General features: G+C 41.0%; 1 protein-coding gene across 5 annotated transcripts in view; it reads left to right on the top strand.

The window, feature by feature from the left end:
* ssh (Protein phosphatase Slingshot) overlaps window positions 1-27,146 on the top strand; it is a 73,136-nt gene that overhangs the window by 26,765 nt on the left and 19,225 nt on the right. For all 5 annotated transcript variants that reach the window (XM_069120928.1, XM_069120929.1, XM_069120927.1 and 2 more), the window contains 2 exons: window positions 19,097-19,275; window positions 24,009-24,074. In XM_069120928.1, coding sequence (XP_068977029.1) covers window positions 19,097-19,275; window positions 24,009-24,074 — 245 coding nt within the window. The remainder of the gene's footprint in view (window positions 1-19,096; window positions 19,276-24,008; window positions 24,075-27,146) is intronic.

Below are 27,146 nucleotides of genomic sequence, written 5' to 3'. Positions count from 1 at the left end.
TTCTCATCGGCCGCGACCTCAATGTGTCGCGTTCGCCGACGACCCGCGCATGTGGGTCGCCTTTAGCCCACTTCGCGATAGTTCCAACGACACCAGCGACTCGTACCGATCCCACGTGGAAGATTCCAGGTCGTCACGCGTGTGTCGCGTGTTGGACGCGACGGTGACAGTACTTTTTGAATTAGAGCGACAACTCTCAATGCCGTTGACCCTATGTCTGATCATATGTCGAATTAGATTGGAGATTCTATTTCATTCGATTCTTTTAACTCCTCCCTCCGCCCCCTCCAATCTTTTTGTAATCACTTTAAGAAAAATTCGATTTCACCGTTTAAACTGTCTTAAATTCTAAATAAAAGCTAAAAGAAATGATCGAGCATGGTGCATTCCCTTTGTCCAGACGAGATTACGTATTTTTAATGCGATAGCACTATGCGAAAAAAGAAAAGAAAAAAAAAAAGACGAAAAGGCTCGTATCGAGTGCAGAAACACGAATTTCACGTCGTCCTTGACACGGGTCTACTCCGGCAGGGATGCAAACTGGCCTCTAGAAAAATAAGCTTCGACGAACCTCGACCCAGTTCAAACTTGTTACATCGCCGACGAGGAGCAGAATAGCGACTTCTGCGGATCGCCTGTTGTGTTTCAATAATAACCTTCGATCTGCATAACGATGGTCCACGATGCTCCTACGGAATGAAATTGAAATAAGAAACGGTTCGATCGTTACTGACAAGATGGTGTTAGCCGCTAGATGCTGTTGAAATTCAAATATTTTACGAAATCTGAAATATCGAATGTCACTTTTTGGAATTATACAAATTGAGTAATTTACGTTCAAGCTTAACGCTTTGATCCAACGAATTGGAATATAATATCTTCGGTTACTTTTTCAAGAAAGTCGGTAAACGTGTCTCTTCGTTACTTGCTTCAAATTTTTAATTTACAAACATTTAAAGTTATTAAACATTTAAAAATGTCGTACTCAATCGCAAATTAGATTATTTACTCGCATGACTAGTGTAATGATCAATGAAGTTCTAACCTAAATAGATCAGAGTTTCAACTAGGATTTTGAATTTCTCTTGTATAGGTTGTGTTCCGTTATTTAAAAAAAAAAAAGAAACAAAAGAAAAACAAGAAACGAAAACGTGGGAAATCAGTTGAAATAATACGTTATTTCGAGTTGTTATTTATCTGGCTATGTACTAATGGAAGAAAAGATCGACCGCTATCGGAGAAACACATCCACGTGACAATCAGCTGATCGGTCGTAGCCATTCAACTGCATAGAACTCAGGACCATTTGATCTTGACATTCTCTATAGCTGGCCAAGTTATCGACGTACGAGTCACGAAACAAGCAATAGGAACAGAATGTACGCGTTGGGTACGAGCGAAATATGGTATTAGAATTCTGGACGGAACAAGCATTCGCGCTTGTTAAAGCTGTCGGGATTCCTCTGCGAGCGGTTGCGGGACGAGAAACTGGTCCCTACAAGGACAACGAGGTAAGGGGAACGTATGATTCGCCACAGATCGTTTCGTCCACTGCTTTTCAGCAGGGCCCGTTACTTTTTACGCTCGCAGTTAAACGCACGCATGCAACTTGCCCTCGAGTCGAACCTTTTATGCGGAAAGTGTCAGTGACCCGGCCGACCATTAACCTATTCGCTTGCCCACTTCCGGTGCATTGTGCTTTTGGTTTTCGTTTATTCGCTGGAATCGGGATTTTTCCTGGTGACGCACGCTTCGATCGATCGTGTTTCGTTTTATTGGCGAAGGAAACTTCTAAACATTGTAGGTAGTTTTTCGCTTTTACAGGGATTTCAGCGTATGTTTTGTAGATAAAAATACGGCGTGAAATTGGTAAATTGGCTATCCGTTTCGATAAACGCGGTGGAAATAGCGTAGTAGTTGAGTGAAATTGGATCAACTAACTAAAATAGGTATCCATTTCTGAGGAAAACGATACATACGTACGTACATACATGCACATTCTCTTGTATATTTCGAGAAATGAAATGCTTTTATTGGTCTATATTAGCGTAATTAAATGGCAATACAACGCGGTTACATCAGGTGAATATACACGATGATGTAAACTATCCATATTCTATCGATATACGTTAGCCGCGCAGTAACGTAATCTGTAGTACGTTGTCTTGATCGAGCAGAACGAGTTGCCTATAATTAATTGAACGCGGATGAATGGCGATGAGATTGCTTTAGGTCGTCTAGTTAATGGTGAATGTCGTCAGCGATGATTTCAATGTGTCACAGGGATTCGCGATAAACAATGCTTCTGTCATTTGACGTACGATGTCGATTTCACGAATGTTGCGTTTGACTTTTGACAACGAATTTCTTCCCGATAAGACAATAATGTTCCCTATGTCGTGATTGATCGATTTGATATCATTTATAGTATGCTCTTTTTTTTACAAAGCAATGATATAAAAAGAGAATTATAAATTATGCATTCATACGGGATACGGGTAGATGTTGGACCGTTCGCGGTAGATCGCGTCAACGAGAGTCTCGTAAATTCTCGTTACGATTCGACAATCCACGCCACGAATTGGTCGATCTCCTATTTCGTTTAGGATAATGGAGGTGATTGACTGATTGTAACACTAAAGTAACAGCTTATAATATATACTTTATTCCAACAACTTTGTACATATAAATAGTTAGGCGACTTGCGTACAGACCTATTCTCAGAGACGTATAAATAGTAAGTTAATACCGATGACTGATCAACGAACGAAAAACCAGTCAAGACATTGACTGGTCAACGGATGAAAAACCAGTCGAGAGATGTTGACTCTAAGGCTGACAAACCAGTCAAGTTCGGTGACGATGCTGTCGCAGAGGAAAACTATTGCGGGAGGTCGGTCGCCCCACCATCGGTCGTTTGCGGGTGGAAATGACCGTCGAACATGGGAAAAAGCCGACCTGACTGAGCAATAACGATAAGAAACGTCTCGACTTGAATGTATTTTATAACAATTAAGGGCGCCAACGGTAAAATACATGTGCTTAGTTTTATGACAGTTCCTTAGGATTATTGCGGTCCGACTAATTATATTTGCACAGCTAGCTAGTGATCGCCTCGAACGTGGGATGGTTTCTTGTTTATGTAAAGAGCCACCGGACGTAACAGTAGACAGAGATTAAAGTTGTAAGACAAGAACGATATAGGTATGTCGGATTTGTCAGGTTGGCGCTGGTTTTATGGGCGCGTTGTGTTTCTTCGTTAGGACAAGCCATTGTAGTTGTTCAAAGAGGTTTATATTTACAGTGGTATGTACAAGTGTTGATTTAACAGTAAGAAAAGATTAGAGAAAGTAAAGACAATGTTCTTAGGTTCAAACGAATCCACGGTCAACGGGATAACTCTTTGTACAATTGGATATGTTTTGTAACTCAAAGTGACATTAGCTGTGACGTACGGTATCTTTCAGACTGACTGACCAGACGTTGTGCGTAAACTTTCCAAGGTGATCATAAGAATAAAAGACTGACACGATCGCACTTGTCAATTGCGTATTGATCGGGGTTATCGACAAAATTCCAGGTGCCGTTACTAGGCAGACTCGATATTGGTACTTCTACTGTTAAGTAAAACGTTCATCCCGTGACCGTGGCTACGTTCGGTGACCAGTTGTGTCACCTCGACCCCAAGCCCACTGTTATAATACTATAATGAACAGCTATAACGAACAGTTTAGACCAAAGTATTGGGAATCTTCCGAAAATTCCAAAAGAAAGGCCCGTTATCCCTACATCTCCGACAGGTATATACGTGTAATCATATTTCAATCTTGATAAGCCAACATCGATCGAAAGTTAACGTTAATTTTACCGAAAGCTTTGGTAAGTGTCGATAGTAATTTAAAAAAAAAGGTGGGGAGGGGGGAAGGAAAAATAAACTAAAACGAGTCGTTTCGTCGAGTTTGATAGTTGCGGTGATAAACCACGTGGCAGTCACGGACCAAACAGTACTCGTGTGATACTTATCGCGTAACATTAGTGGACGTAGTGGCAGGATAAATTGATCGAACGTACGCAACGTTTGAGCGTTCGTCTGGAGCTGAGATGATCGTCCGGAATATCGACGTCAACGTGGTTTTATCGGTAACGCTGACCTTACGAAACCGCGGAAAAGCAGTGTCGCGTGGGCGACGATAATTTATCGCGATAGTTCCGTCCACTGAACGGGAGAACGATTTATAGCCGCAGAAGCGTGTTTTAGATCCGGCCGAACTTGTTCTTTGCTACTGTATCAGCTATGTACCGCGACAGAGTTGAACGAAATTGGACGTCGCGTCGTGTCGCGTCGTTTCGCGTCGTTTCGCGTCGTGTCTTAAAAGCCAAGTTACCATAGGGAGTTGATAGGAACCGAGGAAGATTATATGTATAATGCGGTAGTTAGAAAGGAAGCCAATTTTCCAGATTTTTGTCCATCAGTGGAAAATTTTGTATCCGTAATCATCTATGTTTTTGAAAATGTAATATTTAATTCGAAATTATGACAGTCTTTCATAGGAGAGCTGTAAAAGGAATTCTCTCGAATGGTAGACGTGGCATAAAATGTACGAAATAAAATTAAAAGACACGAGTAAATATCGATAAAATTCTGCTTCGAACCGTAAAGAAACATCTATCGAACGTTATCGGAGAATCGGAACAAATCGTATAATTTATATTTACGTTACGATGAAAATCACCATATAGCTAATCAGCTATAAAAACGCGATTCACGATACTTTTATTTATTTGACCGATTGGAAACGTATTTCTTTTAAACGGATTTTATATTCGTTCGTCAAACAGATTTTCTATTCACGATGAAGCATCTCGTCGGAAGTCAACGAGTCTAATTTCAATGTTCGAACACTCTCTGAACAAAACTGGGCTATCTCGCCACTCGAGCTCTGCTAAAACGGGTTTTACGACCGGCTTCTGGCCACCACCTTTCTTGCTTCTTTTTGCTTCTCGTTCGATTCTTCTTGCCGCGCCCTGTTCAATTTCAAGGCACTGGCCTCGTGAAAATTCTCTTTTCTCGCCCTTCCTTCACTGTCAGATGCGTCGAGATTGCCTAACGCGTAACGCAGTCCACTCGATCGCACGCATCAAAAATATCTCATAGATGGGACAAAGGATCGTTTAAAAAAGTCTACTTTCCTGCCACTTTTGCCAAATTTAAATTTACGCAAGATTGTCGTACGAATATTCCGACTATTCGCGATATACTTATTATACGGTTTCTTAATATAGAATATACTTGATTCGTAGCAAATCTCTTCTTTAATTTCTTTCTTCTTTAATGCGATTGATCATTGACGACAGGATAACGTTTTGAGAGCGCCTTTGATCTGATAAAAAGCTTGAATCTTCTTTTTCATTTTTTAGATTTATACACGATTTTTCTTTTCGCGTTCCTACGAAAAGTAGCTATCGAACGAATAGCTTGCCCAAGAAATCAGTGACGTAAAATGTCGGTAAAATACGGTAGCCTGTCTCAATACCGTTGGCCGTTTTATTCCGACATAAATCCCGTGAAACGAATTTCTTCGAATCTTTTCGCCTGGACACCAGCCAATGGCCATTAAGCGCAGTCCGCCTATTACGCGATACCGTAACTTTTAAGTAGTTTTTCTGATCTGTACGTCCGGGTATGTCCCGTGAAGTGAACGCACGCATTCGGGCCACGATATACGCACAAGCTGTTGGTCTCAGTGTCTTTGGTACCTGTTCACCTTCGCTCCAACAGGATGCCGTGAATTTGCAAACGCAGGTGTAATTGGCCTGTCCGGCCGATCCTGCGAGTACCCACTTGGACGCGATGATAAGACCCATGTTTCCGACCACTTTCAAGATTTACGGTACTCTTTGGTGGTGGTTTCTCGTTTTCGCATTGTTTCCAGAGAAGAATGTATACGAGCGCGAAACGCGTGAAATCGATGCTATGCTAGGTTTTAAATTATGGTACTTTGGTATCGTTAACGAGATTTGTACACTTTGTCGAGAAACATTGAAAGGCAGAACAAAGATGAAACGTGGAGCGATTCGCGAATGTCGTTTAAAATCTTTTGTACAACACATTCGATATATTTCACCGTATGGATACCGATTTAGAAGGATTTCCGCAACGAAAACTTGTTGCACGAAGGCGGAAGGTCGTTGGTTAGCGACGATGACAAAGGTTCGAAGCAGGGAAGAAAATTCGCAAACGGCGCGATTACATAAATAAACGATGGTATCGCAGACCCGTTCGTCACGGTTCGCGACGAAGCAACTGGTCCGCGGACTTGAGCGATTCCATTCGCTGACAAAAGCCGCCACGGTTTTGCAACCGAGCCGTGTCAAAATGTGCACGCGGTGCTCTTGATATAATCGCGCTTGCCTAACGTGAGAAAAAATACGGTCTCGTTGCGTAATCGGTGATCCACGCAGCGATTTCGACGAAAGCCTTATTTTTCTTCGGTAATCGCGAAAGAGTACAGAGCTTTCGGGGTTGATAACGGTTTTATGGCTATAGAGATAAATTGGTAAATCGTAGAAAGTAATTTGTGAGCAGATGTGAGATAAGGTGTCGATAATAAATATGTTGATTTGTAAAGTATCAACGTGTCTGTTAACGTATAGCTAATTAAAAACTAATTTCAAATGAAAAGCTTATCGTTGATTAATTCTATTATTTGTACATTATTTTATCGTATTTCTGATTGGACGAAGACGATACAGGAGCTTAAATAATTTATTCAAAGTTGTAAATAATATTCCACCGTATCTGACTAATGGGCGGAACATCCCTTTTAAAATTTCGCTAAAATCCTCTATCTACTCTCGTTCTTTCAATCGTTATTCAGTTCTAACGATCCACTTTCCTCTAGGCATCCAGGAAGCGTTCAACGGCGCAAAGTCCAAAATTGAAAGAACGAGTTTGATCGAAAAGTTGCAACACAACTGAGATGAAATGTTAAAACTCTGACCGATGGAAGCCACGTACCGGTAGGCGCATTCGTTGTCGTCGAGCAACGCTGCTCGTATCTCGTCGACTTATAATTACTCGAGTTTTTACGCAGCGCAGAATCTCGGAGGACACCTGTGCAACTGGAACGAACATTCTCGGACAGTCTGGACTGCATCTCACAGAACTGGCGTTCGTTTCACCGATCTGCTTATTAGCTTGATAAAAACTCGTTAGTCGAGTCGTAGCCCGTCGAGTTTACGTGTGTGTACGTAAAGCTCGAGATAGAAGTCTACTTTAGAACGGGTTGCGCGTTCAGTTAGCGGTGAAATAACACTTATCCGTGTCTGTTTGTTTCCTTTTCACCGGATATGTATCGCGTTTGGTTCGGTCGTTGTTTTATTTTCTTTAAAATAATATATACTAGCACGAGAAAATTTGCGATATTGTTTCAGCGTGGTAATATTTCTGATGGTTTTTCGTAACATTTTGTTAGGATGAAAATCAAATATACCGGAGGTAACGACGATTTTCAAAATTAATCTGCTGTTGGAAATCTGGTCAATTCTTGGACGAAGCGAAGAAACTTAATCGGAAGTCTTAACTTGAACGATAGGTTCTATCGAAATTCCGAACATTCTCTTTTCACGTAATTAACACCTGCCGAGGAACGCCATTTTCTCTACGAAATTTTCTAAAATATCAATCGAACAGGTGTCGTAATTACGAAAATCAAAATCTATTCTGTCGATAAAAGTTAAATAAACACGACGATAGGATTCTCGATTCATATTAGAATTTCACGATAATGAGATTTGAAAATTATTCAATTTCAAAATCTTGGGATACGTAATACGATATATTCCAGCTATTAAATGAATCTTCCGATTCTCGTTGTCGCTTATACGATTAATCCTTTTTGTTACGCTAATGGTTTGGTATTTTTCGGACTGTGCACGAATTTTAGAATAACTAATCCGTCATGTCGGACCATGATTTGCGTTTACCAGTCGACTCACGTGCAAGTCGTTACACAATACCGTTACTCGTTTGACGAGCAGCCTGGGAAACGCTATTTATCGTCAAATACGCTTTCATAGCTACGATACAATGAACCTGATTTTTCTCATAATCAAGAAAATCATACGCGTAATCGGAGGTCAATGAAACACGGCAACAGCTTTGCTTATATAGCTTCAAGAAAATGGTTCGCTTCGCTGTAACTTCCTGATGCACCAGATCGCCACTGTGCTCCACTCTTTTATGTATAGACTTTTTCTGTTCGCGATCCTCCTTCAGATATTACGCGTATTAAAGAACATTGTTAGCAACGATCGACTTGTAACCGAATTGTATACTAAAGGATTACCTAACGGTAAGTAATAATAATGATAAGAAGAGCATTCTTCCGTCTTTTTCTAGAATGCTTTTATCTATGTGCCCATAGTCGTATCTCTGATGGATGCTAGATTCGGCAAATTCTCTGCAGGACGTGTTCGACAAACTCCTTCGTGATAAACCGCCTAATTTTTGACGGGTTAAGCGCTAATCGTGTCATTAGGCTAATAACAAAATCTCTAACTAACAGAAAAAGTGATAGTTTAAATTTTCGCTTACAAGATATAGACACGAGGCGTTTGAAATAAACTGCGATCAGCAACAGACAAGTCTTAATTTTCACGTATACTTACTGACTATGAATACCAGATCACTACGCTCACGAATTTATGTTACTTATATTTACAGACAAGGTTATCTTCCTATACACGCAGAAAGTTTTATCTATCGTTAAATGTTTCGATTTCAGGATATCGCTTATAAAGAAATAAATAAATTAAATGTAATGTTTAACGAATTGTTATACTCACGTTATACGACCAGACATTATAAAAGTTGAATCAAACGAGGAAGAGAGTAGGAAACGATATCACCGACACAAGTAAAATGCATCGTAATTACGTAAGTAACGAAACAACTTTTTCTTCCGCAATGAGAGAGCAGAGCAAAAAATTGTGAGTCATGTACGAAACATCGTATACACCAGTTAAAATGGAACCTAGTTTTTTTCTTTTTTTTTTTTTAAGTTCAGCAAGGAATTATTTTCAAAGAATATTGATATATAAAAGAATGTAACAATCATCGCGTTATATATGTCGGAGATGTAAGAACAGTGGGATTTTCCGTCTGGAATGTTGGGAAAAAATCCCAATACCCTAGTCCAGACTTTTACGATGGGAAAGGGATTCCGTCAGTTAAGTAGTCGTTGGACGAATCGCTGCTTGCATTATCGAGAAGGTTACCCGAGTCTTGCATTACGCCATCCCGTGTACCGTGGATTCGTTATCGAAACTGAATTCGTCGTCACCATCATCTCGACCATCCTATCGCCGCTATTGATCATAGCCTCTTGTAGAGTACACATTGGTACCGATAAACATTAGCTACATCCGCGATGGTAAAGGAAGTAAAGGTTCATCGAACGCCCCGAAAGTCCAACCTGACTCCGACATATACAATAGGAGAAGAAAGTTCAGCATTTTATTAGTTACGTTACTTTGAACTTTATGAGCGATAATATATTACTCCGAGTTTTCAAATACCATACAATTCAGTTTAACACGGTTTAGATATTATATATGTCGGAGATGAAAGAACATTGAAGCCTTCACTTTGGAATTTCGGGGAAATCCCCTAATGCCGTAATCTAGATTCTATCATAGGCGTAATTAAACAATTGTCGTCTTTCGATCCGATTGTATTTGTTCGAGATTTGTGATAATGAGCTTGCGCTCGAGGCGACCGCCAGTCGTCGAACGTAGCCGTGGTCACGGGATGAACGCTTTGTCTAACAAAGGTACGGAGTAATTCTATAGCTTTCCTCAAAAGAAATATTTGTAGCGGCACGCGACAGTAAACACTCCAACGGTTTCTGTCCCGTGGCTCGCCACACGCAGATCCTATTCTTCGGGTATGATGGTTACCAGATGTCGACGCGTCTCCACAGTACGTGATCAGCTAGCCCGAGGGTCGTTATAAACACTAAGATCTAGTTACCTAAAGTCCTTCAAACAGACAAACAGTCTTTGTCCCAACTACGGGAAGATGTATTTTTTTCAAGGAACGACGTCTCCCACTAGCAACTTTCCCTCGAGGGCGGCTAGCATCTTTTTCTAACCACCGATATGGAGATTGACCAATTAGCAGCAACGCCAATTTCCCTCACCTTCCGAACGAAGGCTATCCTCGACGAATCCGACGATCTCGTGTCCTTAGACACACCCCATCATAGTTTTCCTCTGTAGCATCATCGCGACGGAAAGTCATTCTCTCGTGAGGTCGTATCAGCGAGTTACTTAGCGTCTGTACGCTCGGTGGATATTCCCCGTTTTAACAAAGAGTCCGACTTAGATTTTGCGAGCATGTTCATCTATCATCCCGTTTACCGCGGATTCGTTATCGAACCTAGGATCATTGTCATTAGTCTCTCGAATATCTAATTACCACGGTTACTTGTCCAATTCTATAATAATCGTATTTGCACTAGTCAATGTCTTCTCTATTGCATAACGACAATGTGTGATCCAAACGAAGATTCGTTTCACGCCCCTAACCCTAATTCTAATGTAAACCCGACATATATGTAGTACGAATATTTATTACGATTGTTATGTTTTAGGAATTGCAGTTTTGCGATAAATGTTAAAGTAGAATCTTCCGTGATTTGTAGTAAAATGATTAAATCTATAATGGATTTTGAGGAGAATTAAACTTAGTATCATTACCATTTCTAACGAATTATATCGCTCATCCCATCCAAACTTTTTTTTTTTTTGAAACGAGCGACGATGAATAACCATCGATCTGTTGTTTTCCTAAATTTAGTTTTAAAATATAAAATATATAATTTTAAAACGGAGCATTCACAAATCCCGCAAGCTAAATGAAAGAAATTTGTTTGTCGACAGAACCGTTTTTCATCATTTTCACGTAATGTATTCGCTATTTTCGTTACGTGACGAGCATCGACGTGAAATACCTATTGCACAACACAAAGCGTGAAAAAGGTATCGATCTCGTAGAAGTGAAATCTCTGACAGTAACAAATATCGTGCCTCTCGAGAATATCGTGATGAAAAAATCCGTAATAAGATAGGAAAAGCAAAGTGACTCGAAAATAGAATACTATTGGCAATCAGAACGTTGAAACGATTCATTTTATACTAGGAAATTAAGATTAATCGATGAAAGAAACGGACGAAAGAAATCTAAAGATTCTGGTTAAATGCTTCTGGTTATTATCTCTGTACCTCTGTCTCTATACCTTCGCCAAATATTATTATTGGTTTGAAGCATAGCAGCACGAAATTAAACGAAAAAGAGTGGGGGAGAAAGAAACGAGAAACGTTTAATAGCCATGAGTTCAACGTAAATCGCTTGACGAAGAACGGTGTTAGCAAATACGGTGGAAAAGTGGGACAAGCTCGTAAATAATACCAGAAAACATGTAATTGAGTAAATGGAGTGATTTTTCCAGAAAGTTTGTCCTTTTTACGTACGATTCTCTGGCCGGCGACTTTCTATCGAGGTTAACGGAGAGTACAGAGATATTGTCGTAACCGAGTCGACGCGACGTTATGGACGAGAAAGACGCGTCCGATCCGTTGACCTCGATGTCTCTTGGTCGTACAAGATGTGGACAAAGTTGTGGTGTGCAAGAAATCACCTCGTCTGTCACGGCCCTCTTCCGACCAAGAAATTACCCATTAGACCAAGTATATTTTAAGTAGCTTCGAATCTGGCCAGAAAACTTTGAACGCTTCACGAGCACTTTGGAAATAAGATCGATACGTTTTGTTCGAACTCTTCATAAATGTCTTACCGATATGAATATTTCAAGAGATAATATGTGATCGATAGTTTCAAGTACGATCGAACATGGAATTAAAATTATAATTTAACTTGTTTTCAAAGGTTATGTCGTAGAAAGCGTGTGCCAAATAATAAAAAGTAAGTCACTTTCATCGCTAGAGAGAGAGTGTTTTTTTGTTTTCTTTTTAGAAAATAACCATAGTAATGAACATTAAGACGTCGTTAGGATAGACCTCCTGTCGTCCAGTGGAAAACGAATTAACCGTAATTAAGCACGGCGACATTGGGTTAAAAGACAACGTGACGCAGAACAGCTACGGCTAACCTGCCATCACGACATCCGATAAACTTGCTCCACTTTCGAAAGGGCCGACACGACGTTTTGCACCCGTGAAACTGGTTCGGCACGAGTTAACTCGCTACACCTTTTATCATGCGCGAGCGCGCGCGGGCACACACACTCACACCAGCATAACAATTGATATCGAATGGTACCACTCTTGGCCGTTCTCGTTTTTCTTCTTTCTATTGACGACTAGGCATTTTCAAAGGTTTTTAAAATGCTAGACTTTAATTGCAGAATTACAAATATATATGGTAGATAATTAAATATATAATTACTACATTTGTTAACAAATAAATTTAAACTTGATCTGACAATTGTCAGACACTTGTAACGAACGGTAACGTGACTAACATTTAGTTACAGGTAATAGACGCGCTGAATAATACGATACGATCCAACGATATAAAGTCAACGTCGCTATATTATGAATGCATAAATTTGTGATCGAAGCGTGCATCGATTACTCTTGTTCTCCGATCGAAAACCGACGGATGTCTGCGGTGAGCCAATACTCGCGAATGCTTCGTTCTCGTGTCGCAAGTAATTGGATCGTCCTGAGAAAGTTCACTGACTTTCGGAGCTCGTGTTCGAATCGGTCACAGTTTCTTGCTTCGACCAAATGGAGCCTCCTTTTGACCCAGTCAGCGTACGTTCCCTGCCCACTAAGAGAGGGTAAGAAATTGTTTCGTTGCTCGTATTGGACGTAGATACGCATTTTGGCTTGAGTTATTTCGCGTGAATGAGTTTAAACTCTTGATATTTCTTGGCGTGTGTTCTTCCCGCCTGCGCGAGATTTACGGATAGAATATGCTTCGGCTTATTTTGTTTCTCGATAAAACAAACCGTAGGATGATGATTAAAAGTAGCACTATCTTAAGGTCATGTGTAAAGTATGCGTCATCGTAGATGAGCCATCTAGCGTTCATTACCCGTTATAGCTACGTATTAATTCGATACGTCCATTTTTAGTGGTTACATTATTCTCCATATTACTCGATGTATTCGTCGTTACGCTTGTGGTATCGCTAGTATCGCTAGTATCGCTAGTATAGCAAGCTAAATTACTACGTTTCTATAGAAGAATATATGTATTTTGTCATACGTTTTAGCACAACGCACTGTCTTTGGCACGTCTAACCCTTTCACCGCGACGATGTTACAACAGGGATCGCTCTCGGACCATACAATGGCGTTAGCACACCTGCGAGCCAAGTCTCGAAACGATCAACGGACGAGCATGCCTAGCGCATCATCGCGGTCGTTGGTGACTTATGACAAAACTGATTTCTCATGTTGGCACCCATCGTGCGACCGCGATCTTCGTTTCCCAAAAGCTGGTGGTAGCTTTCGCGAAAACCACGTGGCTAACCAAAAACGTCGACATCGAAACGCGATCGTGGCTCTTCCGGCCAACTATTTCTACCGGCCTCTTGACAACACGAGCTGTTTACCGAACCGTTTACCGGAGCCACGTCCACCTGTACCGTATCAAGCAATAACGCTGTTTGCGACACGATATCGACGCTATAGCGTATACATCTCTCAAAGAGAAATATGCGAGTGTCTAGCGTCGAAGGTATTGACCATGATTTATTATACGATGAAGATGAAAATAATAGAACAGTAGATACCGAATATGTACGAGATTGCTCATCATCGTACGAACGAGATCAGAGTCATGGAGCGTTTTCAAGCTTTTGGCCGGTACTGTATCAGCTCGTTCGCTCGTACGGCCATTTCTCGATGTATTATTTCGCTCACACAACGAGAGAAAGAGAAAGAGAGTCGGTTGTGTATAGCGTGGGGCGATGGTAAGACTCGTTCGCAGAATGGAACGAAGCGACCGTGTGAATTTATCATCGATCGCGAATAGAAAGGGAAAAAGGAGCGACTGCGGCGAGGGGAAGCGGTGGATCGGGAACCTTTTAGTCCTGACTTCTGGCTGCGGGGTCCCGTTCGATGATCCGAAACGACGCGACGTCTCTCAACGATTCGCTTTCGTTTCACGACGCTGCAGCTGCACCGCGGCGACGCGGCACGCTCACGAAGCACAGGCATCGTCGATCGCGAAACACTTTCACGGTGGCCTTTCCCGATTCCTTCTCGTGGGATCCTCGTGGGATCCTCGTGGGATCCTCGTAGCTTCGTCGAATCGAATCATCTCGAGCTCGAACAGATCCTTCTTTCGATCGCCAGACACAGATAGCGGCAGGTACGGCGTGGTGGGATTGCCCAAGTCGACGCACAAAATCCTTGACGCGCTTGAAATTGAAAGTGAAATTGTGTTTAACAGCAGGGCGTACGATATTTCAATTACAGATCCTAGACAACGCTATCTCTTTTATTCAGGATGTTCCTACAATTGTTCCTACTATGTATTTAGCGCAGCATTTTTGCGATCTAGAATAATATTTATCAATTATTCTTTGTTTAAATTAAAAAATAAAATTGCGCGAAGAAATTTCAAACGATCAAACGTACACGTGTGTACATACAACGAAGTATGTAAAAAAAATATAGTGTAACCGAAATTTGTGGACCAATGGTATCGACCGGTATATTCGGTAATTTATCGACTACCGTTATCTAGCCAGACGAAGATCGATGTATTCTCGATGTAGAATCGATTTTGCAGAAATCAGCTTCGTTGGCGATTTGCGTGCTCTTTCGCGACCGATATCTCGAACTAGTTACACGATTGCGTTTCTTCTCGTCACGCGCATAATCGTATGACATAGGTACAACGACCCAGTTTGCTATCCTGTACGAGCTGATACGCATTTTCTCAGACCGAGCGGATACAACGCGCGTCTACGTTGCGATACTAGATGTGAGATTGCGAGAGACTCGCTCGTACGGACTGTTACGGTTCATCGGCCAACAATGTCCCGATAAAACGATCGAAGCTGCCCAACAATTAGACGTTTTGTTTAGTTTAAACGCTGCAACGATGATATCTCGCTGGTTTTTATTAAGAACCATAGCAAGTTGCAGTCATTTAACTCTAATAACTGGCGAGACCCTGAACGTAAAAGAGGAAAAGGTATAGCAGCGAGTAGGAAGAGACGATGGTTGCGTCAAAGCTGGTCAGCGTCGAAAGCGAGAGACGCGCAGTCGGACATCGAGAGGGAGAGTTTGATACGGGCAGAGCACGAGTTGCAGTTATACGAGGACGATAACATCTCCAGACGTTTCTGCCGAGCTCTCAGACGACACTCGAAAGCACGCTGCGTGCCGGCCACTGCTCGCGTCTCCTGCCTACTGAATATCTTCGGTTCTTCGTCACGCGTACGTCCTTGAAGAGGGCGAGTTGAGATGAACGCGGGACGAGTTATCCAAGGTCGCGTTTGCCAGCCACTCGAACGCGTTCTGGCCTTTTTCCATATCTTGCTCTCAGGTACGCGCGACAAAAGGGCTCGTGCGTGTTTGCGAAACACTCGGCCATTACCTCTTCCGGCGCCAACGTACCGTTCCATCGTCTTCGGTAAAATATTTTCCACCGAGAATGCGTTACCTGTATTTGGATGCCACCTTGTCGCCACACGGTCTCTGTCAAATACATGGCGGAGAAATTGTATAGCGGAAAACTGTGTGCACTTACAGTTTCGGATCTGTAACTTGATAATTTACGAAAGTATGCAAAATTGTACAGCTGATTTGTCTCTATTGTTCTTTTATATTTTTCTGTATATGACTCGAAGAGAAGGAAACAAACTTCTCCGCGGATTAATTCGTTCGACTGGATAAAAATATAGCGGATGAAATCGGGAGTATCTAATTCGAGATAACGTTTCTAGACTCGAACTCTCGTATGATCGTCGTTCGATGTTAATTTCCGGATGCCGTGATAGCCGTGTATAGCGGCTGGAACGAAAGACAACGTCGAGTCAGACTCGGTGGTTAATTACCTTTATCGAGCGATTTTATTCGCTAAACACGCGTTACAAAACTTTGGCAGCTAAACGCATCGCGGAAGGAAATAGGCATGGCTGCTGATGTTGTCCCATAAGGAGACGCGGTCTGCCTAATTAACCGTTTAACAGGGTTAAGTGTGGATAATTACTGGGCCCGGAAGTGCAATGTCCCAGCAATTGAACGCGCCACCACACAAAATGTACAGTCAACAGCTTCGTATCGCGAGTTATATTCCCTTGAAAATTTCACCGATAACGAGCAATTTGTTTATTTTTATGCTTTACTCGCTTTCTCATGCAAAATCATCCGATTAGATGCTTATCGGATACAGTTTGCTGGACATTGTTAAAAAGAAACAACACCGGTCGGGTTGTTTTACCTTAATTATTTTCTGCCGCTTGTAGAATAGCGTTTCGTGCAATATAACGATATAACGATGCAACAAAGTACATATACCAGAATACCTGCATAATTAGATATTAGATATTTCAAGCAGTTAATCGTTGTAGTTTCACTAGGAATAGGAGTATACCTACGTTCTCGGCACCTTAAGCTCAATTTCGTGAAAAAGGGCATTTCTCAAATTTACACAGGCAAATTGCGCCGAATCGTAAATCTTTACTTACTTTGTTTCTATTTATTTTATCTAGTTCGTTCTATGGTGTATGGTAATTATAACTTTTGTTGTAGTTGTGAAATAATATAATGGAATGTAGACTATTAAACTTCGTAAAGACTAGGAAAAGTGACTGTTTCGTGGCTTCTCAGAAGTAGTTACGGTTCGTAGTAACTTGAATAACAAAAGGAAAACGAAAAAGCAAAACATCCTACCAGGATGTTCTTACCGTAATTTCCTGACGCTGCGCTGGTTTCTTACCTGTCTCGGCTTCGCTCGAAAGTGACTTTACTTTTTCCATACTTCTAGATGCAACCTGCATAGCAATCGAACGTCCAATTTTTTAACGATACCGTTCATTCTATATTGTTACACGATAGAATCCTATCTCGTATTGTTTTCTTTCAAATAGCAAGTCGAATCAACTGCATTACAAATTTGGCGATTATAATTCCCTTTCTCTTGCTATCTATGCGTGGTATATCTCTGATCTCGTGTGTCTAATTATTATGAAAATGTTGGTCGAAGCGTGGTAAAATAAAAATGATAGAACAAGGCAAAAAAGGTTTGTGGGCCTAGCGAAACTTGTGGATCGAGCGAAACTGTCGACGTACGATCGATATTTATCAGCGAGTTTATCCACTAAATTCCGAATTTACTAGCTTCGCGATAGAATCGAGACGTTCGATTACGGTTACAGTAACTATAGGAACGAAATATTTTATTTTATCACCGTAAACACACCTGTCGTATTGGCGAATTGCAAGCTGAACTTGTTCGAAGGAGAAATAAAAACAAATTACTGTAACGCTCGTAGAGCGAGAAATTTATACGCTCATGAGAAAAAGAGTGCTACGGATTGTTGGTTGTTGTACCGTACCCGGAGATTCTTTACGTTTCGTCGCTTCGTTTAGTTTAATTAGAACGAATTAATGGACTGACCCAAAAGGTCTTACACGTTATGTAACCTAGACTGCGTGTTATTTAAAAAAAAAGATGAAGAAAAGGAGAGCTGTAGGGAACGCAATTCTAAAAATTGAAATATCGTTTGTAAGTCTACTGTAAATTTGATATAATTTTTTAAATAGAAATGATTATAGTGGATGCGCAGAGCTAATATCGACCGACAAATCAGTATTATGTTCGCGATGCATGCACTTTACCATTCATGAACACTTACTGATGCGTTTTATTAAGCGAGAAAGGATTTCAACGCCTCCTCTTCATTCGGATCTTGATTTCCATTCAGACAACGAGCCGAGTAAAATATTCGTTAATTCTATGTGTTTTCCTATGTTCGGTCTTTGGATTTAACTCGGTAAATTTATTCGGATATTAAGTAAACATTTGCTTAATATCTCGATAAGTAACAGTTTACTCAATATCCGAAGCTATTGATTTAAAATATTATAATTTAATTTTTCTACCTATTTTAAATACAAATTAAGTTTCCGTCTAGAGTAATATTTATCACAATATACGATGTAAGATTATTACGATTTATAATTAATTCCGTCTGTACTTATCGATTCAAGTACGTATAGTTTATGACAAATTAACTTATTAACCCAGCGGAAACATCAAGACGACAAACGCGTGTTATTCTGTATAATATTTGATCCGTCGTAACTAATACCACGTTCCCAAGGAATTTCTTAGAAATCTCGACACGCAGTTATTACTTTTCCGTTTCTCTTCTCTTGTTGCAACGAAATTATAGTCGCTATCAGTCGTAGCTCGTACAAAGAAAGAGAGAGTGGTAATAGACGTCGGGTTTAATATCGATATCGATAGAAGCAGGAAACAGTGGCGAAGCGGAAACGGTTGGGAACGTTACGGTTGTGCAACCGCACTTCGCGATGTCATTAACCTGCAGGAAACTCGTGTTTCGCGAAACGCGACTTTGCGATTGCGATCTCTGGTCCGATCAGAATCCTTCAACATTTTTATTTCTGTTTCCTCTTTGCTCTTCGTTGGGCCTAAATGTTGCAAAAATACTGTCTATAGTTTGTGTTGTTTCATGTCCATACTCTACCATGCTCTATCAGATGGAAAAGAAGTTAAATTATAAATCTAAATAGTATATCTTTCTGGACTAAAAACGAATACCTATCGGTGATAGAAATTACTGCTGTTTTACTTTCCTTTTCTTTTTCTTTTCTTTGCCGATTTACGTCTTGATAAAACGAACGAAGGTGGAATTAATAATGGAATTTAATTTCGCTACCAAAGAATTATATACGAAACAAAATTTTACCAAATATCTTTGAGAATCGACGATAAAAAGACAGAGTTCGATCGTTCTTTTCAGTTGGGAGTTTGCTTGACCGGAAGTTTAATCGGGCGTTCGTAACGTTCGTTCTGATTTCAGGCGGTGAAACTGGAGTCAGTGCATCCAGGAAGGACGAGATACCTGGTCGTAGTATCCTGCACTGGGAGGCAGGACGCGGAGGAGAGCTGCCTTCTTGGTATCGATTGTCACGCTAGGGCGACCGTTGGTCTTGTACTTCGGGTTCTGGCCGACACTGCCATTACTCTCGACGGCGACGGGTATGTTGGCTATTTTCGAATTTAACCGATCCCTGTATCTCTTGCTATCTTCCTGTCCGTTGCTTGCTACTTTATCGTCCAATCATCGCGATACATTCTTCCTACCTAGCTTTCGTTTAAACGAATCGCGCGCACACACACACATATACACAAGTTACACGATAAATTACAACGTGAAATTTAAATAAATTTATTCGATCGAAGTTCAAAATGAGTAGTCTTTTTCGACGATATTTTAATCGCATCGATATTTAACAGATCGAAGTTTGAAAACGCATTACATATCGGCATGATAGAAATGCGTAAGACAACTAGACGATAAGAAACGAAGAAAATAAACTCTTGGGAATAAAATGAATCCGATAGTTGATTGGCAGGCACGTCGATATGACGGAAAGAAATTGCTACCGAATGTTTTCAATTAGTTACAGAAGTAAGTACATGCGGTATATGATTTTATCCTGTTTTGTATGTGTATAGCCTGTTCTGCACGGTTTTGTGTAGGTTTCCCTCATTCCCGATTCGTTGAAGGCACGGCGAAAGTACGCCGGATTTTACAGGTTATCAGATTTTTGCTCCAGCCGGCAGATAGTTCCGTACTTTCTCCTCCAACTCGATATTCCCCTATTCCGCGTCGAATAAAAACGCGACGTAGCCGCGCGCGGACAAATCGCTCGACGCCGCGCCGCGCCAGCTTAACCCGCAATTAAAAGCTTGCCTTGCCATGCGTAACGGAGATTTTCGATCTCGCTAAAATCTGCCAATAAGGTATCCGATCGGTGAGCCGACCACTTTCTAACCGGTCGTACTCCGCTCGTCTCACGCGTGTTCATGCATTTGTGTGCGTACCCGTTTATGAAGTATAGTACAAAAGTCTTGGGCTATGTGCGATAGCCATCTTGCAATGGCGAGGAAATCGATCGTTCTTTTAGAAAACCTTATAGGATCCGCGTTCTTTCCATTACTAATTTTCGTCTCTGTCACGTAGTAACGATATCGTTTGCCGTTTCAACCTGGCAATTAAGACGGCGCAATAACCCAGACACACCGACATACAGAGGTATTTTTATGTTTACTCGTAAAAAGACAAAACGTATCATTTTGTTAAACGATCGAAGAATTTTGCACGGTACTGTATAGATACGTGTACGAGTGTCCGGTTCCTTTCAGCTCAGGCAGTGAGTCATTAGCGTGGCATGCGGCCGTATGCGAACTCTCGGTAATTAGGCGAATAAACCGCGGCTCGAAACGGTACATCGGGCCGTGGATCGAGAAACGAACGCACCGCTCGAGCTACCGCGGTGCGGAAAGGTGAACGCGAAGGTCAGCACCGCTCTCTTTTGCACGAGACTCATACGTACGTACGTCGGCTGTAGGGAAATGGAGCGCGTTACCGTAAGCCGTGTTAGAGCAGCAAGGTGCTTGACAGGTGAGCACCAAGGTCACGATGGAAGGTCGTGCTCCACGATCGCCAAGCCATTTTTCAGAGTTCGTTGGTTTCGTGATCTTGAAAGTGCCAGGATGCTCTTGCCGAAAATCATACCAAACGCAACTACGTTTGAACGAATTCCAGTTACACGAGATCATCTTTATATCGTTCCGACTTTGTATCTTTTTGATTTTTCACTCTCACTCTACTTCACTCTCACTCGCTCAACTACCAACTAACAAACCGAAGGGACATAACAAATCTTCGATTACAAGAACACCCATCGCGATTAATAATTATGATTATATAATTTTGCTATTGCCATATATATCGTTATATACGTATGTAATTGTAGCCAGAATTATTAACCCGCTGGAAAACTAATCAAGTAAAAGAAAATGTTCACGATCAAAGTGTACGGAGTTTGAAATTTACCATCGTCGTAGCATGTTCATTCGGTGAAACAAAAGCCACTAACGATGACAAATTTCTTCTCGTTTGCTCCCTGTTTCTTTTGCTCGAGTATGCTATATAGTCGGTTCGCCTACACAAGAACGAATCTAAACGGTTTGAGACAGTGAATCACGCGAGCAATTCGCGGCAAATTAGCGATAAAGAGGCGGCCGTTCGCCAGAAAAGGATCGAGAACGAAAAGAAAATGAGCACAAGTACTGGTCAGCTCGCGTTCCTGCGTCGTGGATCATTTTTGTATCATCTTTTTCTCCGTTCGTTCTTTCCCCCTTTTCTATAAACGCTCCGCCGTCGCGGCAGTCTTTTTCCTTCTTTCTTCCTTTAATTGCACGTGACTCGATAAATCCTTTTTCCATTAATTTCTAGTCGAGGCAACGGTCGTTGAACGAAGAATTTAAGCAATTATCTTGTATCGTGCGCGAAGTTTCAAACAGATATCGTACAAGTTAAGAAACGGCAAAAGTAACGTAAAGTAAGTCTCGTAAAAATATGCAGCGTTGATGGCTGCGTTTCAAAGTACTTGCCGAATAAGAAACAAAAAATTCATAAGATTCAACAAGATTTACCGCTTGAAAAGATTATTGTTTAAAATGAAAAAGTCATTGCTTACGATATTTGGTGATATTGGCTATTATAATATTAACAAAATTCGCTTACGTTATTTCACTTATCGTTAGTTGTCAAATATCCTTTAACATCGCATAGACGACTGCATAGACTGACGTTCTCTCGTTCGAAGCAATGTGTCTTTCTATCGATACATTTTCGACCGATAATTTTTTTTACAATTGACATTCACCAAGTGGTGAAAGTGGTCAAAGTGGTCAAAACGAATCAAGAACGAATGCCCCGTCGAGCCGTAAAGTTAATTCGGTGTATCGTTGTTAACGGCGTGCGTGGCCGTAATGACGAACCAGTACCGTTTCCTCGGGGAAAGCTGATCGCGGAATCGACATGGGTTTCCCGGAAACGTCGGTCGAGAACTTGTGCCTCTGGTCGGAATAAAGCGACGCGGCGGCGTGACGTTCACTTGGTCACCGATTTTGCACGAATCCCTCCGCTCTTTACATAATGCGTAATTAACGGTTATGTTGGATGTGTGTAACGCGTGTCGTAACGCGATGCAAGAGGGGAATTGTGTTACCGTTGTAATTTCGAGTTGAGAGTTTGCTCGACCGCGTGGCCACGATTACAACTTGGAAATCGAGGCTCGGAGCTGTCGTGACGGAAATCATTTTAAAGTAGCAATAAACAGTATTTTAAAGTTGCAATCGGAAGGAGTAGACGGTACGAGCGAGTGAAAAAGCGTGCGTTATTATGTTTGGACAGTGAGAGGCGATCTTTTTTGCGCGACTTATCGTGCTCGGTTTTAATTCGAAGACGAGTTAATTGATTTATCGCTCTATCTTGTAGCATGTCGTCCGTTTCTCTGAGATAGAAGAGCGAGATAGAAGTCTAGTTTGTACGTAGTACGGGCATATCCGAAAAGCAACGCGTTCTTAGTTGGTTGCATTGGTTCGTTTTTAGAAATAGATACGCGATATTCCCCGGAAATGGCACCAACTTTAATACGAAAGTTATTTTTACGCGACAGAGATCCGTTCCGTTGTGCGCTGTTTAATACTGTACGCTCGCTTCGATCTACGATACGTGACCTCGGAATTATATCTGACTCTTTGTTAATCTTTCATAATCATTGCGAGCTACGTAACGAGCAAATTGTACGCCGCTTTAGGATACTCATGCAGCAACCTACGACTAACTTTAGAAGCCCTTTCACTCTAAAAACGTTCTTTGTCTGTGTTACCACTCCTTGAAAGTATTCGAACGTGTAATTTGGCTTCTATCGCGCTCTGAATGTTGTGCTTTACCAAACTGGAAAACTCGTTTTTGCAGTGTACGATTTTACGAACGATCGTATATGAATCGAATTGGTTATGAATTATATTTTATAAAGCTAATAATTAGTGGTAATTAATAGCAGAGAGCTAACAATTGAAACCAAGGCTGCGTACAGTTACATTTCGCAGGTTTAACGAATAAATTTATTCGTAGAAAGAAAGATATTATATATAATTGTGTAATTGCAAATTTTATATTTGAAATTCTAACGATATCTAATCCTGTAGCGCAGAAAGATAATTGACGTCTGAATCTATTAAGATGCTAACCTTTCCACTTCTTTCTTTCTTTCTTCTCTCTGTTTTTTTTTCTTTTTTTTTTCTTGCCTTAATAGTTCTCGTTTTGTTGCGAAATATTTTCATCCTATCGTACTATGAACAGAATACATTTTATTCTCGAAGGCTTTACCACAACGCGAGGGATAACTTTTGGCTCTTACGTTTCTGGACGATACCCGAAACATATAAAAACGATCCCTAGCACCTGCCTCAGTAAGTAGAACGTCCCTGAAAGGTTCGAACGAAGTTTCGGTACGAAACGTAGGAACTATTGCGTAATAAAGAAGAGTAATACATCTTCGTCGATAATTTAACTAAACTAAACAGGATTAAACATAAGACTTGGAAGATTTTCTTATCTTCTATCAATTTTGCCCAAAGTTTCTTACTTTACGAGTGGATCCGCAATTTTCAGAATCTTTTACAATGTAGGAAAACCGTGTTTCCAAAGCACGAGGGTTACCTGTAACCAACCGAGCTTGCTCGAAAATAACCAGCGAGTTTCGTAGAACGGAGAAGTTGGCCCGCTTCGGCTGGCAATAAAATAGCTCGTCGATTCGATCGGCTGACCATCCTGTATAAGGTGAATGGTGTGACCCTCGATGCTTCCCGAAGGCACGCGTTCTGATTCTTTTTCTCTTTTTCCGTTGCAGAGGCTTCAGCGTCAGCGTCTGCGGTTCGCAGCACATCTTCAAGCCAGTATCGGTACAGGCGATGTGGTAAGTCGAGTTTTTCGATATTTTACAGCTCATGCTCCGTGATTAGAAAAGCGTGGCCTTAAACCGTTTTTTAAAATAGCGAAATAACGAAACGATTCCTTCATCTTGGAGTTGGACGATCGTTGTTATTATTAGCAGTTGTATATTACCACGTTGGCAATGACCGTTTCGTCGTGGTTACGAATAGCTTCGCGAATTTCTCATTGTAATCGTAAGAATGTTTAATTCGATCGAAAAGTTGCACGCGCCGTTTCGAAAATAAACGACTCGGTTAAAGAGGAATGGTCTCATCGCGGTATACCTAATAGCCGTGACTAATAAATAACCTCGTATAATTACAACGGGATGGTCCGAGACACGATGCGACACCCACGGAAGACATATAGGGTCAGTCGATAGAACGTATGAAAGGGTTCGACCCACGTAGGCACGGGCTGCGATCGATGTTCTAAATGAAACTAATAATAAGCGCAGTCCTGTTGCACATGCAGACGTGTCTTTCGCTTTTTTCTTGCCAACAGACCCATTCGTATTAACACGATTCACATTCAAAAAGAGAAAAAATTGTTTGATTATTCCGACTGAATATTCCATTTTCGTCAACCAGAACTTTTTTTTTTGCGCTTTATATCTTATCGTAATTTTAGTCAATCGTTGCATAGCTACAGGCTACAGCTAAGATTGTACGATCCATAATTATCAGGCAAGCCATGGAACGTACGCTTTTGCTTTTTTAGTATTTTTCGATATTCCTACTGCGTTCCTGCTGTATTTCTGCCGTATTCCTGCTGTATTCCTGTTGTATTTCTGGTGTATTCCTACCGTATTCCTACAGTTCACTGTCGTACGAAGATAAACTTTTCCGACGAAGCCTCGAATTTATATCATAGTATGTACATACGGAATAATAATTGTGCCGAACCGTTCATACTTTTATACTATAGCCTTGTGGATTTGATTCAAGATCAAAGTTAAACTACAGAGTTACCACGAAGATTATATCGCCTAAATTAATATCAGGCAATGGGTTACTAGGAATTTAGTAAAGAAATTAAGATTCGATCGAAGTTGCTTTAGTGGTCTGGAAAAGAAATACCTTATAGACTTGGCAACTCGATTATGGATGCTTTTACGACTAAACAGAAATGATAATGCCAGTTTGATAAAAATTCTATATAAAATTACCGCAATGATATTTCCGATGGTGCGATCCATCATTGAAAAGAGAAAGCAGAAAAAATAGTGTAAAATGTTTGCGAAGCTTTATAATGGTTAAATGCCTATTGTTAGAATAGATCGCAGAATCTGGGCGAAGAAAAATCGTTTGTCAACGGAGACAGGAGGCTGGAAAAGAAGAATCGAAGCGCAACCGAGATGCTATCGACGCGGAAGAGGATCAAACTGAATGGAAAGAAAAATGAAGCGTGGGCCGTGGCTTAATTGGTCGGTATCGCAATTGTTTTATGCAGGACTGGACGAAGAGGAACTTTCTTACCTGCCCAACCTCTTCCGTTCGCGGATTTTTCAGCGCGGGTGAAAACACGCTTGCTCTGCCCACGTGAATTCTCTTCTTGCGATTGTTTCGCTATAAACAATGACCGGGAAAAATAAATTTTCAGGAAATGAAAGTTCGAGACGGAAAATTACCCGCAATTCGATCATTTACCGATCGACGAATCTTTTTTGTTTTACAATTTTCGAGTAAAATAGTCTTTGAGTTTTAAGCTATATCGCTATGCGACAGTGTAATAAGGTTAACGATATTAAAGTTGATACTGCAAACTTTAGAACGACGAACAGCTTTAAACGTAAAGGCTTTTAGTTTTCGCTGGTATAGAACATGTTGATTTGAAAAATCAGTTGGCTTCGTGTGGACACGATAAAGTGTCATCGACGAGTTGCAACAACCTTCGTGGCATCTATTGTCGGGAAACAGACGGCGTGAAGTTCGTCACGGCACCGGGAACTCCGTCGGTCTATCGTCGTTGATGTTGTCGTCGTCCTATTTTTGGAGAAGCCTCGTTGGACCCGACCATCATCGTGGTGGGGTTGCTCGCGACCATGGACCACCGGCCGCGCCATTTATGGGCGCGCTGCGTCGCGTGGTCACTTTGTATAATTCTACTTTGCAACCCCGAGATTACTCGCGTTCTTGTCACCCCAATTACTACAGACGTTATGCTCTGCTTTAACTTTCGACTTTGTTTTATCGAGCGTAACGTTATTATTAGCAGTAGCAACTCGTTCGATCGAACGTTTTCGATCGAATTTTAACAACGAATGAAGATTTATCAGTTTTTATTAGGATTAAAAAATTAAATAAACGAACGAGAAAATTGTTGAATTGTAACGAAAAAAGTACGAATGGGAGGGACATTGGATAGTAAAAGTAGTTTCATCCCGGGACAATAATTTCTCACTCACTCGTAAGGAAAGTTCTCTGCTGATGAGACATTTGCCTGACAAATTCTAACACTTTCTCCCACGGGTCATGTTTCTCCGAGAAGTTCTTCGCCGCACAGATTTAAAGAGTCAATATATTTAACGAGTTCCAGCAACGAGTCAATCTTGCTCGAACAGATAATCGAAAAACCATGCGATCAAACAAATTGACGATCGTTACATCGTCTGCATAAACAAGATAAACGAAAGTTGGCAAACCACTTAATCTCTGTTCGGTTATTTGCAGTGAGTTTTCATTGACATATCGTGCATTTCAATTTTTAACTAATCAGTCGCAATATATATACCGCTGTTATAAATCAAATCTTTATCAGATTTGTAAACATACCGAAATATATGGAATATGTGGAATACGCTATAATTTGCCATGTTTAGAGCTATTTTTAAGAAAGGAAGCACAAGGAATCGATGGATAGATCGGTCGAAAGAAGATTTAATAACCCGGTTATCCGTCCACGTATATCGGTCGCATACGTCCTCCACTCCCATTCTGCACTTCTATCTAACTTCTATCGAGTTGTCGTAGTGAGCACGGTTTATGGTCGAAACGCCATAGTTCTATTCAAATTCATATTTAAATAACGGTAAGAGATATACTGTGATTTACCA

The sequence above is a fragment of the Bombus flavifrons genome, chromosome 9 (genome assembly GCF_040668555.2).
Source record: "Bombus flavifrons isolate JBK064 chromosome 9, iyBomFlav1_principal, whole genome shotgun sequence".
In the NCBI taxonomy this organism is placed as follows: domain Eukaryota; kingdom Metazoa; phylum Arthropoda; class Insecta; order Hymenoptera; family Apidae; genus Bombus; species Bombus flavifrons.
This window is presented reverse-complemented; position numbering and strand designations above follow the sequence as displayed.